Below are 20306 nucleotides of genomic sequence, written 5' to 3' on the forward strand. Positions count from 1 at the left end.
AATTCCATGACGATGAGGAGGGGGGGGTCGCGCAATGTCTGTCGACTACTTACTCTCCGGCACCTATGGCCAACGATTCGTTGTTTCCCTTTATGAAATACATGTTATCACCCGTCCACTGATAGGCACTAAACTCTGGATTGAACCTGAATAGAAGAGATTCTCCGGTTCCGTAAAAATGATCGCTCACCTTGAGAGAACAGGAAGTCAAAGCTCCGAAAACCTAATTGGGGGAGGGGAGGGGAGAAAGAAGAATAAAAATAAATTATCGTTCGTTCAATCATTCATTCTCCATCATCGTGATTGATAATAATAATAATAATAAACAGTTATAAAATATTTTCTCTCACGTTATTATCAGTGTCTTGTATGACGAGCAATATCGGACTTTCGATTCTCGTCATTTTCCTATAGAGGGAATTGAGTGAAAATCCATGTTGAGACGTGCTGAAAACAAGAGTCCATAGGTATCCTTCCGCTCTTGCCGGCAAATGTCTGCAAAGTTGTTTCCGGTGTTCTTCCGTTAGTATTTCCGTCGAACCCACGAGATCCGGAACGTACGTTTCCAAATCGAGACTTCCAACCGATGATGCGTATAATGCTCTACGTAATTCTTCGCTCATAGACAGTACCTGAAAATCAATCACACACCATCATCATCATCATCAAATGGTAAGTAATTATTTTCCGGGACGAACGAAAACCGCGCGGGGGGAGGGAGAGGGAGCGGGGGGAACAGGAAAAGTGTTACTTACGTACCATAATTTTTTTCCTCAAATATTTTGCAAATTTCTGAAGCGGATCCAACAAATGGGTATTTTTAGAAAATTTCACTTTTCTCATACAATTTTTTTTTTCCCCTCCCTTTTGACACGAATTTTTTTCTAACATTTTTTCCCGCCAAATTTTTCAAAAAAAAAATTCAAAACGAAAACAAAAATTCGTTAACGGTAATCAAGAGAATATACCTCGTGAATGTGACGTCATCAAATGACAAACGCGACCGCAACAACACAACAAAAGGTTTAATTTAACGTTGTTTTTTTTTTCTATGTGTTTTAACACTTAAACAACAAACAAAATACAAACAACAAACAAATTAAAAAAGAAAACTTTAAGATCCGAATGAAAAATCAGAGAGAGAGAGAAAACGATTAATAAATAAATAAATAAAACGAGTCCCAAAGTTTTTTTCATTCGATCATCATCATCATCATCAACGTGCAACAAACAAACAACAAACAGTAGAATGAGAGAGAAAACGTTAAAACGTCATTAATTACGCGTAAATGTATATTATTAGTATTATTATTATTATTAGTTCTTTCAAATTATCTAAAAATAAAACTTAATATCAAACACGAATAAAAAGCACAATGAAAATTAATGGCGGCGCCACCACCTTTTCCTATCACATCCGGGATTTATAAAAATTTACAACTGCTCCTGTTCCTGCTCTTCCTGTCGTCGGTGATTAATTCCTTTTCATCCGGAAGAAGAACAACAACAACAACAACAAACAGTAAATTTTCAACTTTTCAATTCGAATGTAAAAATTAAAAAATCCTTAACGCGGAAATAAAAATTTTTTTTTTTGTGGGGGAAAAAAAAAATACGTTAACATTCGCGAACGTTTCAAATTTAACTGAAAATATGAAGAGAGTAATTATTTATTAATTGAATTCGAGCGATGCGATTGGCTCATTTTCAACTTTTCAAATCGTCTGGTTTGAAGGTGGGGAAAGTTCGACATCTCTCTCTCTCACTCTCTCTCCCCGTCTCTCTCTCTCGTTCTCTCTCTCTATCGCGCCACCTTGTCTTTCTTCTCCCCTCTCTCTCTCTCTCTCTCTCTCTCATCGTTATCAATAATAAAATTATGCCCATTTAAAGTTTATATTTAGCATCTAATTTGCATTTTTGGTTTTTACGACTGGAAAATTTTTTATTCAAAATTCGAGGTGACTACCAAAAAGAAAAAGAAGAAGACGGACCCCGGATATTGTATCAAGATAAAAAACAAGTGTCATCTTATTTTAATGAACATTCAATCTTCAATAAAAATTTACTCCTCGTTCCTCCTTTTATCTACCCCTTCCCTTCCTCTTCCCCTCACCCTTTCCCCTTCAAACGCGTTTACCGTCTCTATGGAATTTTTAGCAGAAGGATTCCCACATTTTTTTATTTATTCATTTGTTTTTGTTTTTTTTCGTTTTAATTGCCACGACGTTATTTTTACGTTTCGTTCGTTTTTTCTTTCATTAAAAAAAAACTTTGTTCGATTCCTTGACGATGTGAAATATACGTAAAAAGTGCGGCATTGAAAAAAAAACGGCCGGTGTTTAACAAAATAATAATAATAATATTAACTGATTTTAAATTTTCAAATGGGGGGGGGGGAATAAGAAAAACGGAAACGGAAACAAATAAACAATTAAATTTTCCCAATGCGATTTAAATAATTGATTGACAAGAGGGGGTGAGGGAATAATTAAAATCCGCCTTTCTCCCTTTCCCACTCCCTCCCGCCGGGAAAAATAAGCGATGAGCGAACGCGAACGCGAAACCGGATTTAAATCTTCTCCTTTTTCGTCGACGTACTCCCCCTCTCCCCACCTCCCTCCGTAAAATACTTCAACTCTCCCCCGCATTGTTACACATAATAATAATACATTTATCGACACCGTTTGTCGGTTTCTCTCTCTCTCTCTCTCTCTCTCTCTCTCTTTTTTTTTCTCACATTAAGATGACACAAAAAAAACCGGAAAGGTAATGCCAAGGCCGATTGTAAACGTTTATTATTATTATTATTATTATTATTATTATTATTTAATTTACAAGAGAAAAAAAAAAAAATTTTTTTTCAAATTTATTGCGTTTTAGTTTTAGTTTTTAAAAAAAATTTTCTTTTCACATCCTTGAGCAAGAGAGAGAGACAGATGGAGATGGAGACGAAGAGAGACAGAGAGAGAGAGAGAGAGATCAAACGGCAACCGCGGCCGTGTAAACAAATAAAATCCTGCCACGATCAAAATATATTCATAATCCCAACATTCGATTAAAGGAAAATCGAATTTTGCAACAACGCAATAATAAAAACGGTTAAACATTATTTTAAACTTACAATTCGTACGAGATTCGTTGCTAGTTCGTTCATTTTGGCATTTTCCATTGTGTCCATCTAAAGATGACCGGATTTATATACCTTAGAAACCTTACACGCGCGGTTCTTGAGAGAATCAGGTACCTGATGGTACTACAACAACAACAACTACCACCTCCACCACCACCGCCACCGCCACTACTACTACTGATTGAATTGCTTCGTTTTGCAATTATTATTATTATAATTGTTGTTGTTATTATCACCATTACGTTTCTCTCTCTCTCTCTCTCTCACTCTCACTCTCTCTATCTCTATCTCTCTCTACCCAATCTACTAGCAACAATTTTCGACCGTGATGCACGATATTTTAGGCTCGATTCCGGATTTAACGGTTCCTTTTTTTATTGATGGACGAATATTTGCAAAATGCAAATTTTTTACCTTGATGCCGCCATTGGAAAAAAAAAATGAAGCGAGTACGAATATAAATTATTCACCGAAAGTTCAATACTTAATACATTATCATCATCATCATCATCATTAACCTTGCATTCGCGGTGCGGGGGAGAAGGTGAGGTGAGGTGAGGGGAAGAAGAAATAACGATATTCTCATTGATTCGCGTAAAATAAAAATTTGAAAAAAAAAAAAAATCGCGCGCCTTCAACACAAACCGTGATTCGTTAATTACTATCATTATTATTATTATTTGTTGTCGTTGTTGTCGTGTCGCTAACAAAGATTCAAACAGACGACAAAAAAAAAAAAAAACGAACGAAAGTACCTCGAACCTCAAACGGAAATTTTCAATATATTACAACCGTTAATGTTTCATTAATTATTAATTGATAACAAGCGATTGTGTATTCCTTTTCTACCTACCTACCTACCTACCTACAAACAAACAAACAAACAAAACAAACATGTCTATCTCTATCTCTACACGAGGACAAAAAAAAACAAACAAACGGTGCAGCAATATGGCGGTGTGTTTTAATAACAACTATTTTTCACGCACGTACCTATTTATATTTACATAAAAATACAAGAGTGCGAAATAATAATAATAATAATAAGAGTTTTTTTTTTTTTACATTAAAAAAATTCTAATTTTTTGTGCTCGATCTATGATTTTTTTTTTTTTTTTTAATTGCATGCACTATTATCATTATTATTTATTCATTTGCATGGTTTTTTTTTTTTTTAAAGCGTCATCTAAGAGTCACGCACTCGCGCACGCGCACGCACGTACACACGCGCACTCACGCACATTTACCTAAACATCGATATACATTTATATATATATATATATATATACACATCCTTTATTTTCTCTACATCTATTATCGAACAATCGAACAATCAATCAATCAATCAATCAATCAATCAATCATATTCAAATAGTTTTGAAAACTAACAAGAAAAACATCATCATTATTTCTCTACGGCTAACAACTATAAAATTTAAAAAAGCAAAAAGTCCAAAGGTTTACACAAGTGTTGAAAAAAAATATAAAATAAAAATAAAAAAACATCGATCGAACAATCAATCAATCAGTCAATCAATCAATCAATCAATCACACCGAAAGGACGTAAATATTATAATCCAACAGACCTCATCATCATCAACATCATCGTTTGCACCCTGAGAATCTGACGATAGATTATGCGACTTCAATATCGTGTAGAGTTTGACGTAGGGTGCCTTCACCATCTTGGCAAGATACAAAATCAAATATCGAAAATAATTTAAATTATTTTCCCTTTTTTTTCCCTTTTTCGTAAATTTTCGGGAGCGGAAAATTAAATTTTCTTTTTTTTTTTTTTTGTAATCGAAATGATTCACTCACTCACCTCCCACGATTCTCTCGTCAAATCCGTGAGATCATCGTTGTCACCGGATTCTCCGACTCCTTCACCCTGCGTCGTCTCTTCGTCGTCCCAAAGTTCCGTGTCTGATTCCACGAGTTCGTAACCTCGGGATTTCAAATCCATATCTTCGAGATCTCCGTAATAATGCGGAACCCAAATGTGTAGGAAATTGTAAAGTTCATCAACCCTGCAAACAAACAAACAAACAAACAAACGATCATCCCAGAAGCATAAGCTCGTATGCATTTTCAAACTCTTTAAACAACAAACAAACAAACGAACATTTTCCTTTTCAACAACTCACCTATTCCTCGGTATACCAAACCAATACTCCGGCCTCATTTTCTTCTTACCATAAGACATTATGAGAGTTGATTTTGGTATTTTTTTATTTATGGGTTTTCCCATTCTTAGTCTTAGATACAAGGGTGGATCTTCGCACGGTCTCGCTGGTCTTAGTATTAATTCTGCAATGAATGAAAATCATGACGTCATCATCAGACGTGATGGAAGACAAAAAAACAAGACAGAGGAAAACTCACTATCGAATGAAACAAATAATTCGGGCATGTCTTCAACGGATACCATGCTCCTATAATCCAATTTAGGTGTCGCACTCCTTGAAGAATTTCCTTTTCCATCTTCGTGAGAATTTGAACTTCTTATGAAAGCTCCAACGGAAGATCGCCTACATATATATGTACATATATTTTTGTAAAACAAAATTAATAATAATAATAATGATAATCAATTTAAAATACTTAAGGTGACACAAAAATAATAAAGCTAAGGTGCTACATCGAAAGATGGGGTTAAAAAAAGTGACATACCTAAAATATACATAATATACATATAGTAAAAAGAATCAAGCGAAAATCTCAAAAGCACAGTAGATAAGAATAAGTGTGTGGGGAGGGTAGAGGGGGTAGGGGTAGGGGTGCGGTCGTTGGTTTTTTTAAAGAGGCTAAGAAAAAAGAAAGAAAAAATTTTTTTGTATAAAACACAAAAAGAGGGAGGAGGACCATATTTGTTGTTGTGGTCACTATGAGAACATCAATTTACGCTATAACAAGCAAGTTGGAATTGATTCTTACCCTAAAACGCCATCCTTTTTCCCGGCAGAATGAGCTTCGGTCGTGACGGATGGACAGGGTGTGTTGGGTGGTTGGGGAGGAAATCGGGATGCGAGGGGAGACCTCGTCACGGGAGGAGTGTTGGAACCGACGGGACTTTTGATTCCACCTCCCGACGAATCCTCGCTCGGGGTTTTCATCAAAAACAAATTAGTACCGAGATCCGACAAACCCGAACCTATGCCGGAACCTATGTCGACTATTCCCGAACCTATGCCGGACCCTATATCGACGATCCCAGACCCGATTCCGGTACCTATATCGACGATTCCGGAACCTATTCCCGTACCGAGATCGACAATACCCGAACCCAAATCCGCAATTCCCGATCCAATATCGGACACTAAATTTTTCGGAGAACTGCAACCCCACGTAGTAGGATATTATTTAATAGCATGAAGAAGGAAGTTAAAAAAAAGGGTTACCAGAAGAAGAAGAAAAAAAAAAAAAAAAAAACACGGCACATATTAGTAAAACCTTTTTAAAAATGATTGATTAAAAAAAAGGAAAATGAACGTTGCCACCATATGAAAAACATTTTTCCCTCATCCCATTTTTTTTTTTTCTTCTAAATTTTCCTCTCCGCAAAAAGGGACACAAACAAAAAAAGGTTCTCTCACCTTGAAAAAACTTTTGAAAAAACGGAAGAATGTTGAGAATCAGCTGAAGTTGGCAACGAAGAAAGTGAATCCTTTTCCGAATCCTTTGATTCGCTCACGAGTGATCCTTCCATCCAAGCCAGGGGATACGAAAGTCGTTTTAACATCTGGAAAAATCGGGGGGGGGGGAGGAGGAGGAAATTATTTACAATTTTTTTTATATAGATTTTTGTCGTTCCACTTTCATATAAATTTTCCGTACACACTTACTTTGCTTTTTTTTCCCTCCGGTACTTTTTCATCTTCCTTTTCCTCTTTTCCTGTTTCTTTACCATTACTATTACTATTATTACTATTATTATTATTATTATTGTTATTACTTTCAGAATCGACGCTAAACGAAACGGAATTGTTTTTCTTTTTCATATCCGGATTTGATACCAAAACAACGCATTCGTCTTTCGATGAAAAAATTATGTCGGCGTCACGTGTCACTCTTCTCAGCGGCGTCACCACGATGGGTACCTCTTGGTGATTCGTTGACGACGCCGAATCCCTTATGTCTATCCCTGAGTCGTAACAAGAAAGTTTTGTCAATTGACTTTTGTCTTCCAAACTTTCTTCTTTGTGTGGTTTTTCGGAAGATGATGAAGACGAAGAAGAAGACGAAGAGGTTACTTCTGCAATTTTATCATCAACATCATTACGTTACTCCTTTTTTTTTTATATTATTAACACCTGATACTTGCTCGTTCCTTATTTATTACCTTCGACTTTTTGTGCTGATTCTTCCGACGAGGGGATTTTTTTTTCACTTTCGGATTGAAAACTCACAGTTTCCGAAATAGACTTTGGTTTAGGAATTGCCCAGTGATGATCGAGAGAAGATGTTCGTCTTTCTTCCAACGTTCGAGGTTTCGAACTTCCCGTTTCCGGACAACTTTGTTGCGAGACTAGAGTCACATCTTGTGTCGTTGTTTGGTTGTTGGTAGGAGTTGCGTCTAAACAATCAATCAATAAAATTAATTTTATTTTTACGAAGGGAGAAAAAAAAAAAAAAAAAAAGGAAACTAAAATGCTACCAACTTAAATTAGTAGGAGTGACGAGATCGCGATCGAAAGCTTTTGGAAAAGCATCGCCGTCTCGTCCCACGTAGGAACTTAAACTTTCGTTATCCTCATCGGAACTTCCTTTACTCGGAGCTAATTCGGGAAATGTTTCGTCTTTAACTAACAATGAATCCCGTCCCGGTGATCCTTGGGGTTCGAGAGAAAGTTTTTCTATACAAAAAACAAATGAGTAATACCTTAGGTAAAGTCATTTAATATATCATCATCATCATCATCATCGTCATACCTTTCTCACTCGGTTCGGCATAATAAATTTCCGGTTTTATACAGTCTGACTTATTGTGCTTGTGCCCTACTTTCATGTGAGCTATGTCATAATAAATAGCCGCATTAACAACCAACTCCATGGGAGCAATGACACTGTAAAATTCCGAACCGTGTTCGATGACCAATGGATCCGAAACGTTTGGATCGAACATGACGGTATTTGGAGTAACCAAAAGTACTCCGCTCACAACACCCTGAATAACAATTACGAAAACGTTAATGATAATAATAATAATAATAATCACTTCATTTTTTTAATACAAAATCAATCAACCATCTCACCTGTCCATCTGTTATAAGTCGAACGTTTATTTTCAAAAATCTAGCTTCGTGTCTCCTCGATTGCGGCGACGTCGGAGCTTTTACACGTTCTATGTGACCCGGTTTGGGTGACACGGGCCTTAAATTATCTAGGATTTCCTTTTCCTCGGAGAGAGGTTCGTGTTCTCCATCTTCGGACGTTGACACCGACGTCAATGTTTCGTCGGCGTTTTCGTCACCTTTATTAAAACAACAACACAAGCCAATGAATAAAACTCGCGAGGGTAAGGCGACGATAATGTTTTCCTTTTTCAATGACGTCACGGGAATTTTGATTAAAATCTCGTTCGCGGCGAACGTTAAACCTTTGTAAAATTTTTCAATGAATTCAAATACGTTCGAAACTCGAAGAGTTGACATTAGAAGAAAATCACGAACGAACGTACGACGTACCTACGAAAACTGAATGTCCACGACCGACAACACCCCCTACTCTACTTGCTCATAAAACGACAAAAGAGAAAGAGAGAAAGAGAGAGAGAAAGAGACAGAGAGAAAGAGAGAGAGAAAGTAAAAATAAATTAGAAAAATTTATAAAACGAATGAAAAGCGTTTATATATACGAGCCTGAAAATGAAAACGTAACCGACCCACTTATTAACCGTTATTAGCGAATAATTCAATCGCGAACCTGATTCGCTTGTGTGCATGCACCTTAAAGCCTACCTTTTTTTTTTTTTTTCGGCCTTATAAAAATTAATTGTTATTAAAAACAAAAAAAAAAAAACCAATTAATGAAAATTATCAGGCACATAAAATTGCAACAACGACGATATTCATTCAAAACCCACGTACGTCATTTCATACGCGCACACACGCACAACCGGGAGGGGGAGGGGAGGGGAAATTACCTTCTCCTGGATTCTTTTTGTCCGGCACGTGAATCAATTGTCCCGGAAATATGAGGCTTGACGCTAATCGATTTAATTTCCTTAATTCCGATGGTGTGATGTCGAATCTCGCTGCCACGGAATTCAACGTGTCCGATGCTTGAACCTGTACGGAAAACAAAACCAACAACAATAATAATAATAATAACGAAAACAAATAAAATATAATCATCATCATCATCAACGTTTACATAATAATAATAATAATAATTACCGTGTATGGAATTGTGTTGATCGGAGGAAGAGTTTTTTTCTTTTCTTTTTCAACATCGCCATCCGAATCTGAAATTTGTCATCATGACAATGATAATGATAATTAATAATAATAATAATAATAATAATAATAATTTTCCCTGCCAAAAACGTCGTTTTTAATAAAAAAAAAATAACGACGAGATTTTCGATTTTCGAGTTTCGATTCTCGATTATTCGACTTGATTAAAAATTTCAATATTTATTGAAATCATTCGTTTGAGGTTAAAGTTCAAAGTTCAAATCAAGAAAAAAATAAATAAATAAATAAATAAATTTGTTTTTTTTTAAATGAGAAAAACAAATCTACTTCAATCGCAGAAAGATTTTCCCTTAATAATAATAATAATCAAACATTTTCCGTCGAAAGAAATAATGATGATAATAATAATAATAATAAAACAACTAAGTAATAGTAGTACGACTTTAAGATCGATAACTTAAACTTTTATTTTTTTTTTTTTTTTTCCGTGATTTGAAAGAGAAAAACAAATTATATACAAACGCGAGATGTTACGACCTAATTCCACGACTGGATAATAATAATAATAATAATAATAATAAAAACCTCAAACGAAAATCCCTTCATACTCTTTTCATCGGTTCATCAACAACAACAACAACAACAAGAACAGCAAAAAAACCGTTGAAAAAACAATATACCTTTTGTACGAATTTTTTTCTCGTCAGACACGTAAACCGACGACGTCGTAATGGACGCCATTTTTTTTTTGTCGCGACACTAGCGCTAGCTTTAGAATAACGTTAAAAGTTGCGGAAAATTTTAGAAACTCTTACAAACCGCACACACGCTTTCGTTACGGGAAAAAAAAAAAAAAAAAAAAAAAAAAAAACGTTTTGACGTTGGCAGAGAGAGAAAGAAAGAGAGAAAGAGAGAGAGAGAGAGAGAGAGAGAGAAAATTTTTTAAATAATTTGAAAATTATAAAACTCACCCGCGACAGAATCGAAACGATCTTCAACTTTGGTCCTGAGTAAATCCAAATCAAACGGGGATGATATCCCGTGGTCAACGCTTCGACTTTTGCTCCTGTTAACGACATTAAACTTTTTTTAATTTAATTAAAAAAATTAAACTAAAACGTTATCATTATCATTAGTGTTTTTTTTTTTACGTTAAAATGAATGATTGTCGACATACACAAACTATCGAAAAGCAATAAAAAAAAATTTTTTTTTACCTTGTGTAAGGAATCGAAAGATTTGTCCTACCGACATCCGTCGAAGCTCTTCTTGATCTACAAAATTAAAAAAATTTACACAACACAAAAAAAAAAAAAAAAAAAATTTTTTCGAAATAATTGGCAGCCATGTTTCATTTTTTCCCGCCTATTTATTTTCGCTTTTTTTTTTAAATTTCCATGCTTGTGCACGATTGCTTACCAAATCAGGTATCTAACAAAACGTTTGTTTTGCTGAATTGCATTTTCCTCTTTTTTTTTTTTCCCGACCATCGTAAGGCATTGTAAGGGAAAGTTACAGCAAAAATAATAATAATAATAATAATAATAATAATAAAATGCGCTAACTAAATTAAAAAAAACAACGACAAGCTTAAATAATACAAACATGCTCGATAAATGCTCGTTAGCACTTATTATATGTATATTAAAAAATGGGAAAAGTTATCGATTTATCGAAAGTTATCGATATTTATCGATACTCGATCGATTTTTACTGTCGCTTATTAATGAAAAAATTCGTGGGTAATAAAATGCGTCATGAGTGCGTGCATGCGTGCGATCATCGGGAAAAAAAAAAAAAAAAAAAAAAAAAAATTTAAATTAACGAAATAATTGACCAAAATAATAACTAGAACAAATAATAATGATAATGATGATAATAATATAACAATCTCTCTCTCTCTCTTTCTGGTCGGCCGAGGAAATTTTTAGTCGAAAAAAAAAAAAAAAAAAAAAAAAAAAAAAAAGAAAAAGGAGGTCACAGTTATACGTCCCAAGTGCGTGACGATAAAATAAAAATTTTATCATTGTTTTCTTTTTTTTTTTTTTTTTATTTACTTCACAAAGAGTGAGAGTGAGAGAGAGAGAGAGAGAGAGAGAGAGAGAGAGATGGAAGGAGAAAAGAAAAAAGAAAAAAGGAAAAAATACCTTTGAAAATTTTCATTTGGGCCATCTTCATTGTTAACTCGGGTCGTGGAAATCCAGACCTTACGGCGAAATAATAATAATAATAATAATAAATCGACGCCGCTTTTCCCGTACAAACGAGCTTTTTCCCGGAAAATTCCGAAAATTTTTCCACGTCCGCCGCGCGCTTTAAAATTCGTCAATTTTTTTTTTCTTCTTTTCCCCCTACCGTCGTTTCTAACCTTCTAACCGCTCGAAAACTTTCCCGTTTTATTTTTCCGGAGGAAAGGGGGGTGGGGTGGGATGGGGAATCAGACTGTCGAATAATAAAAAGAGCGAATAAAAAGTCCGACACGTTCTAATTCCACGTGTAAACAAAACAAAATGAATGTTATTAAAAAAAAAAAAAACCGTGTTAATTTTTGTGACGTTTCGACGCTCGGTTGGAAAATTCGTTTATTTATTCTCGAATGTTCTTTTATACCCCCCCCTCCCGTAAGCGCACAGTTCGTCTCCTCAATCGTCAGAAATTTCGTGCCTAAAAAGTTACGTAACGGAAAAAAAAAAAAAGTTTCGAAACGAAATAATAAAATGTAAAATGACTGTGTGCAAGTACAAAACGACGCGAGCGTTTCGCGAATTTACCCGCCATTTTGAATCCTCTGAGGTAAAAAATATCGAACGATATATAAACCTTTTTCAACCTTTCGATTATTATTTTAAATCTCGAAAAAAAAAGTAAAATGACGTCACTACCGAAAGATGGCATTGCTTGAAAACGACTAACCGGAAAGAGAGATAGATAGAGAGAGAGAGAGAGATGGAGAGAGATCGCAGCATGCGAGTTTAAATACCTGATCAATGGCAAAAGGGTCATGCAATGCAGCAACGCATGGATGATAATAATAATGATGATGATGATACCTTACTCTTTGCCTAAAATACTCACTCAATTTGATAACTGAATAAAACTTACCTGAAAATAAAAAGAAAAAAAAAATAAATAAATGTTAATCTATCAAAAGTATATTAGAATTTCCCCCCTTCCCCCTCCCTCCCCCAACTCAAATCATTTAATTACATTTGTTAATGATGATATTTACGGTTAGATTAATTAAATAATAATAATAATAATAATAATTTTCAAATCATTCAATTATACGAAAAAAAAAAAAAAAATCGCTTACACAAACACTGATTTTTTTAAATAGAAATCACCAAAATAATAATGATGATGATAATGATAATGATAATGATAATAATTGAAGCCTGATGACGTCGCATTCGACTAGTATACCGTCGAAGACATAGCATATACGACGTATCGTCGATGAATCATAATAATAATAATAATAATTATGATTGTACAAAATAAATAAATCAAAATCCACCATATATATATATATATCAAAACGCCATGTTGTTTTTCAACAAACACAACAACAACAAACACGACAACATTATCATCACCACGAATTTCACCGAATCACAAAAAAATTTTTCCTTTTATTTAAAAAAAAAAAAAAAAAAAATCAAATCAAATTAATAAACTTGAACGCGCTCTTATCAGCCAGAGGAATTGACTAATTAACCTTCATGATGAAGTCATTTGAAAATTATTTTGAAAAAAATATATTATTATTATTATTTTGAGAGAGAGAGAGAAAAAGAGAGAGAGGGGGAGGGGGAGGAGGGAGGAGGGAGGAAGAAATCAACCGTTTCAAATTGTCTCGAATTCGAGTTAACTGACGTTACACCGTCGTTTTGTTTATTTACGGTCGTTAAAACCACGTCTAATTTGTAGGAAGAAAAAAATAAATAATAATAATAATAATAATAATAATTTTTTTTTCTCTCTCTCTCTCTCTCTCTTTTAATTGACGAGAAAACGAACTTAATTACGCGGGATTTTTTTTTTCCGGGTACGGTTTTTTTTTTTTTTTTTTTTTTTTTTTTACAAAAAATTTCTATCTTAATTTTCCTCAAATGGAAATCGAAAGAGAGAGAGAGAGAGAGAGAGAGAGAAAAATTTTTACTTCTGAGGTACTAAAAGCGCGGAAAATATTTTTTTAAAAAAAATCATGTGACCTCTAATAATAATAATAATAATAATACACGTACGACGCACGCATTCATGTTTATACATAAAAGTGGTTTTAGGGTGCACATAATATATATATATAAATATTTTCACAAGAAAAAAATTTATTCTTACGTCATCAACGTGCAAACTTAATTAATTAATTTTTTTTTAAATTTAAATGGAACGGGGGGAGGGGGGGGAAATGTACCTAAACCTTAATTTTTTTTCCCCTCGAAACGTTTCTGCTGTGCAATTTACAAAATGAATGAGAATCTCGAGATTAAAAACACCGTAAATAAATTGCTAACGTGGCACCAGACCAATATAACAATGTTTGAGTCATGAAAAATAATAATAATAATAATAAATTAATTAATGATAATCTTTAGGAAGACACACAAAAAAAAAAAACAATTCGAAACCAGATTCTTCTCGAAAAATCAAGATATACCAACAAGGTTGCCACGGGTTTGTTCAAGGTCACATATTTTCCTGCAGGTTTTCTTTTTTTTCTCTTCAAAATCACCCACATGTACTCATTACGGGTACGAGTACGAGTACGGGGGGCGGGGGGCAGGGGGCGGAAGGAGATCAACATTCCAACGAGAGTAGTTTGGTGTAGTTTAGTAAACATCAATAAATTTATTAAACGACGGTGCCCCATAATATTCAATACCTTTGGATACCGGAATTAAATTTCTTTCATTCTTTCCTTCCCTTATTTGTTATTAACGACAACCGACCGCCATTTTTTCGTGGCAATAAGTGTTTAATCTCGTTAAACTCAAAACAAACTTACTTGGATGAAAAATCATCGGGGACAAAAATGTTCCACCAGGATTTTCTCTTGACTCTATCGTAAATGGGCGGTGAAATTTTTGCCGAACCTTCCGAAGTTTCGCATGAATCATTTCCGGTCGTGGTACCATCTCCTCCCGATCCCTGTTTCCTTTTCCTATCACCCTTACCGAATTTCTCTTTCGGCAAATGAGTGAATCTCGCTTGCCACGATTTTCTCCTCCCTCTTTTCTCATCCAAAATCCCGCCGGACGATCCTCTCTTTTCCTTTCTAAAAGTGTTTACGATTCCCACGATGGAATTGTGTCTCGTCCGACCTATTCTATACGTGGCCGGCTCATCCGTTTCGGGTTCCTCTCCGTATATGTCTTCTTTGATACCCGTGAGAGAACCTTCTCGCGACGTTCTCTCTCTTCCACCCAGATTTCTCTCGATGTTTTCAATGTTTTGCTCCGTGACGAGGGATTCTATGGATTTGCTCCCGGACACCAAACCAGAATTGACTTCCTCCCATTTTTTCGACATCAATGAAGTATTATTATTGTCTTTACTCGTCGTCGTTATGAGACTCGGACGATATGATATTTCTGCGTTCATGTTTAATGACAAAAAAAAAAAAAAAAAAAAAAACAAAAATCCGTTTCACGAGTCACACATTTTAAAAAAAAAAATTATTATGTTTCCTTTTTTCCTTTTTCCTTTTTCCTTTTTTTTACATAGTTTATAACAATTATTATTAAATTGTACACATCCGGATAAATTCACACACTCGTTAATGCCACGCAATTATTATTATTATTATTATTATTAAAAAAACAATCAATGTATTTTAGTATCTACAATAATAAAAAAAAAAAAAAAAAATTTTTTTACGCGTTCGATGTAAAAAAAAAAAAAAGGTGACAACGACAAACACGACAACAACAACAACAACACTAAAACGATCGAACAACGGTAATAAAAATAATATTTGTAATCAAACAAACAAACAACAATAACGGTTATAATCGGAATCGATTTCATTCAACAACAAGAGCAAATCTTTAAATAAACTTAATAATAATTTCTCATTTATTCATCATTTGTATGCATAAAAAAATCCGATCGAAACGACAAACGAACGACATGTTGTTGTTGCGCAATCAAACAAACAAACACACAAACACATTAATAAGAATAATGAGAGAGAGAGAGAGAGAGGCAATTATTCGTGAGAATTATCCATTATAAACAAACGACACCAAATTTGACACGACAAATGTGAGAAAACATAAATTAAATAAATAAAAAGAAAAAAAGAAAAAAAGAAAATTCTTTTCCTAACGTTCATCATCATCATCATCATCATCCTTCTCCTCCTCTCGTTTTATAAGAAAAAAATTAATCCTTCAACAAACAGGGAGAGAAAGAGAGAGAGAGAGAGAATTAAGATTCATCACGTGATTCCGAACCGAACGGAAGTAAAATTAATTACAAAAAAAAAAAAAACGTCACACAATCATTTTTGAAATTGAAAATCTGTCGAGAACAACAAACGAAGAATGATTATCATTATTATTATTATTATTATTAATCTCTCTTTCCGATGTGGTGGTGGTGGGGGTGGTAGTGGTGGTAGTACTATCAGCCCGAGGGTTGAATTCTCTCTCATCTCGCACATGCCTGCCGGAAACTCCTCCATCATCCAATCATTTCAGGTCATCAGACAACCAAAACGAAGAATAATCACGATCCAAGGTTGAATTCGTCACTTTGCAAAAAAACTCGCGAGAGAGAGAGAGAGAGAGAAACGTTTCTTAAATATTAAACATTTATAAAAAAAAAAAAAAAGAAAGAAACCAAGGAAGAATCCTTCGACTTACGACTCAGGAAGGAGGAAAATTTTAATTAACTTTAAATAAATATCGAAAAAAAAAATTTTTTTTTTTTATCTCGGGCAATTATCAACAAAACCAAACCGAACCGAAAAAATTATTTAAAAAAACCGGAAGCACGATAATTATAATTATTCGACAACAAACAACAACAACAACAACAAAAACAACAAAAATGCAAAAAAACAATTCAATGTCTCCCATACACCTTTTTTTTTTTATTAATTAAAAATTTAAAGGAAGTTTTTGGTCAAGCCCATATTATTATATACATACTTCAAATTTCTAAACCAAGGATAAGAAAGCCAACAACAACAACAACAACAACAACGCCAACATTGCCTTATACCTGCCAAAGGAGGCCGGAAAAACCTTCGCACGATTTTCTTTATCATCATCATCATCATCATCATCATCATCATCATCATCATCACCTCATAGAATTTAAATTAATTTTAACATTAAAAATAAAAACGTGCACGTTGTCACACAACACAAACCGACCGACCGATCAACCGATCAACCGACCAACCGAACAACCGACCAATTACTTCTCTCGTGAAAAACCAAATGAAAATGTCGTCAAAAAATGGCGTCAAAAAAGTGAAAATTCTCATTAACGATTATAAAAAATTAAAAAAAAAAAAAAATGGACACGTCCGAACGGGTCAAACCTTATCGATTGCCATCATTCGTATGCTGCCAAAAAGACGACGACGACGATGATGATTTTTAATGTCACCATCATCATTATTATTATTATTATTATTAATACTTCTGAGAATCCATTGGAAAAAGAGAGAGAGAGAGAGAGAGAGAGAGAGAGAGAATTAAGATTCATCACGTGATGCAACCAAACAGAAATAAAATTAATTATTTCTACGTACGAAATGAAATGATAAAAAAAGACGATCAATAAGAAGTAATAATAATAATAATAATAATAATAATAATAATAATAATAATAATAATAATAATAATAAGCAAACAAATTTTTTTTGGGGGGTACAAACCCCCCCCCCCCCCCTGTATGAAATTCATGGCTCCCACTATTTAAAAAAAAAAAAAAAAAGAGAGAGAGAGAGAGAGAGAAAGAAAAAAGAAACATGATGCTCACGCGACATATTTCAATACCGGCAAACAACGAATAAGTCATAGAGAAAGAAAAAGAGAGAAAGAGAAAGAGAGAGGGAGAGGGGAGCGAGGGGGGGGGGAGAGAGAGAGAGAGAAACAAACGAATTCATTAGTTAATTTAGGACACGGCCGTGATGTTAAATAATAATAATAAAATTTTTTTATTCTGCACGTACGTTAAAAATATTTTTTTAGAAAACGTTTTTTTCCTTTTTTTTTTTTTTTTCCTTTTTCGTATTTATAATAAATTAAAAAAAAAAAAAAAAAAAAAAATTACGACGAAAAACAAACAAACGAACAAACAAACAAACAGATAATCGATCATCCATTATTATTATTATTATTATTAATTACGTGCGAAATAAATAAAAAATGTAACCGATCGATCGATACAACAACAACAACAACAACAACGAAAAAAATTTCTTTTCTTTTCTTTTCTTTTCGCTCTTTTTTATTAAAGGAAACGTTTTCGTGGAATTAGAAATTGATTAATTATTATTTCCACGTCGAAATATATTATTAAAGCAAAACGTATAGAAGAACGAACGAACGATCGATCAATTTTCCCTCACTTTTTGTTTTTTCCTTCCTTTAAATCCAACAACAACAACAACACCAACAAAATGATTTTTTTTAAAATTATAATTAACGTTATTTTGTTGTAAAAAAAAAAAAAAAAAAAAAATTAAAAGTGAAACAAACAAACAAACGACAAAATCATTACACCACACCCAAAACGATTTTAAAAAAAAAGAAGAAACGAAATTTGCGGTTTGACGTTTACATTATTGCGGTAAATATTTCGTCGCAATTTTTTTTGAAAAATCGTGTTAATGATAATAATGATGATAATAATGATGATAATAATGATAATAATAATAATAATAATAATAATAATAATAATAATAATAATAAACGAAATATTTTGCGTATGTGTCTTCTCATCGTGGGGATGAAATGAAACAAACAAACAAACGAACGAGTTTAATGCGAACAAAAAAAAAAAAAAAACAAAAACAAAATGGATTCCTATCTGTTAAATTGTATTTATTATATTTAAAAAACCTTGATTCGCACAAATCATTTTTTTTTTTCATCAAACACGTTGTTCGAAAACAATCAGACCTTCATTTTTTTTTTTTTTTTTTTTTCCAAGTTATTCGACTGACTTAATCATAAACAAAGAAAAAAACAATCGATACGAACGAAGAAGGTTCTCATCACACACCGTACACACGTTTGTTAAGAAGAAAGAGACAGAGAGAGAGAGAGATAGAGACAGAGGTTATCATTATTATCATTATTATCATTATTATTATTATTAACGCCGAATAAATAAATAAAATAAAAAATAAAACTAACAACGCCTTGACCCTCAGAAAAATAAAAAATACCTTGACAAAGCTTAAAACGTACTCAAAGGAAATAATTTTCTCTCTCTCTCTCTCTCTCTCTCACCCTCCCTCTCTCACTCTCTCTTCACCACCACCACCACCACCATCGGTGGTGAATAAAACGAAAAAAAATTTCTTTTTCAAATGTTGGTACGAAAAAAAAAAAAAAAATTTACAAAAGAACCTTTAAATCGATGATGATAAAAATTTCAAATCGATTTTTCTTATGCACGATTTTCACTTTAAAAACGCGCACTCGTACACGCAGTCACGCACGCACTCGCGCACGCACAAAAAAAAGAGGAAAAAAATTAAAATTTTTTTTTTTTTTATTTTTGAGAAAAAAAAACAAACGACGAAGGAATAAAATTTGGTCAGGGGCAACGAGTATTATTTTACCCGGGACGAAACAAAAACACCGAATCCAGAATCTATAAATATCGTCAAAGCGAACGAACGAACGAACCTACGAGACAGAGAGGGAATCAGGTAGGCAGGCAGGTATGTAGGTAGGTAGATAGGTATGGGAGACAAAAAAAAAAAACGGGACTCCCAAATCGTCGTCATCATTTTTTTATCCCATTCGATTAGATCAAGCAACGATAAACTACCTACGTCTCATCGAGATATAATTAAACTTGCTTCCTTCTCTCTCTCTCTCTCTCTCTATCAGTAACCATCCGAATGGAAAAAAAATATCATTTAAAAATGTTTACAATTTTATAGGATAGAAATGATAAGTGCCACCATCACCACCACCACCACCACCACCTCTTGAGATAACAGTTTCTTTCCTTCCAACGTTGCCCAAGTGATAAATGTAAAAAAAATGTGTGTGAGAGAGAAAGAGAGAAAGAGAGAGTGTTAAAACCGGTTCAATAATGACGATCACCTTGGCGGAAGTTATTTAGCTAAACCAAATAGTAATAATAATAATAATAAAAGAGCCCAAAGTATAAATTAACATCGAGGCACACCTTTTGATTAAAAAAAAAAAAAAAATCAAATCGAACCTAAAAAAAAAATATTCATTCCGGATAAAGGGATATTACTCAATTTCATGTTTAATAATCCAAAATAATCTACTCGACGAACGTTGATTATTATTATTATTATTATCATTATTATAAATAAATAAATAAATAATAATAATATTATTTAATCAGAGTTTTTTTTTTTTTTAAATTAAATAAAATAAATAAACAATTAAAGGATTTAAAGTGTCAGATACGAATTGTTAAACCTTTTCAGGTTTATCTCTCCCTCTCTCTCTCTCTCTCTCTCACTCTAAATAAAGTTCAAGTATTTTAAACCGAACGTGACGTAACTTCTTGAGTAAATAAT

At 33.5% G+C, this 20306-nt stretch overlaps 2 protein-coding genes across 2 annotated transcripts in view; both read right to left on the minus strand.

Annotated features, from left to right (window-relative positions):
* Positions 1–9487, minus strand: part of Phum_PHUM489560 (nucleolar protein c7c, putative) — a gene marked incomplete at both ends in the record, with an annotated part of 9647 nt that extends 160 nt beyond the window's left edge. The window contains 12 exons of the mRNA XM_002430490.1: positions 54–223; positions 351–632; positions 4957–5161; positions 5279–5441; positions 5517–5662; positions 6728–6873; positions 6977–7386; positions 7474–7707; positions 7793–7987; positions 8073–8298; positions 8387–8604; positions 9277–9487. Coding sequence (XP_002430535.1) covers positions 54–223; positions 351–632; positions 4957–5161; positions 5279–5441; positions 5517–5662; positions 6728–6873; positions 6977–7386; positions 7474–7707; positions 7793–7987; positions 8073–8298; positions 8387–8604; positions 9277–9487 — 2606 coding nt within the window. The remainder of the gene's footprint in view (positions 1–53; positions 224–350; positions 633–4956; positions 5162–5278; positions 5442–5516; positions 5663–6727; positions 6874–6976; positions 7387–7473; positions 7708–7792; positions 7988–8072; positions 8299–8386; positions 8605–9276) is intronic.
* Positions 9488–14382: 4895 nt separating this feature from the next.
* Phum_PHUM489570 (uncharacterized protein) lies at positions 14383–15154 on the minus strand (the record flags this gene model as incomplete). The annotated part of the gene is made up of 2 exons (XM_002430491.1): positions 14383–14476; positions 14559–15154. The coding sequence occupies 2 exons, from the start codon at positions 15152–15154 to the stop codon at positions 14383–14385; spliced, it is 690 nt and encodes a 229-aa protein (XP_002430536.1).
* Positions 15155–20306: the final 5152 nt, after the last annotated feature.

The sequence above is a fragment of the Pediculus humanus genome, genomic scaffold (genome assembly GCF_000006295.1).
Source record: "Pediculus humanus corporis 1103172108259 genomic scaffold, whole genome shotgun sequence".
Lineage (NCBI taxonomy): Eukaryota > Metazoa > Arthropoda > Insecta > Psocodea > Pediculidae > Pediculus > Pediculus humanus.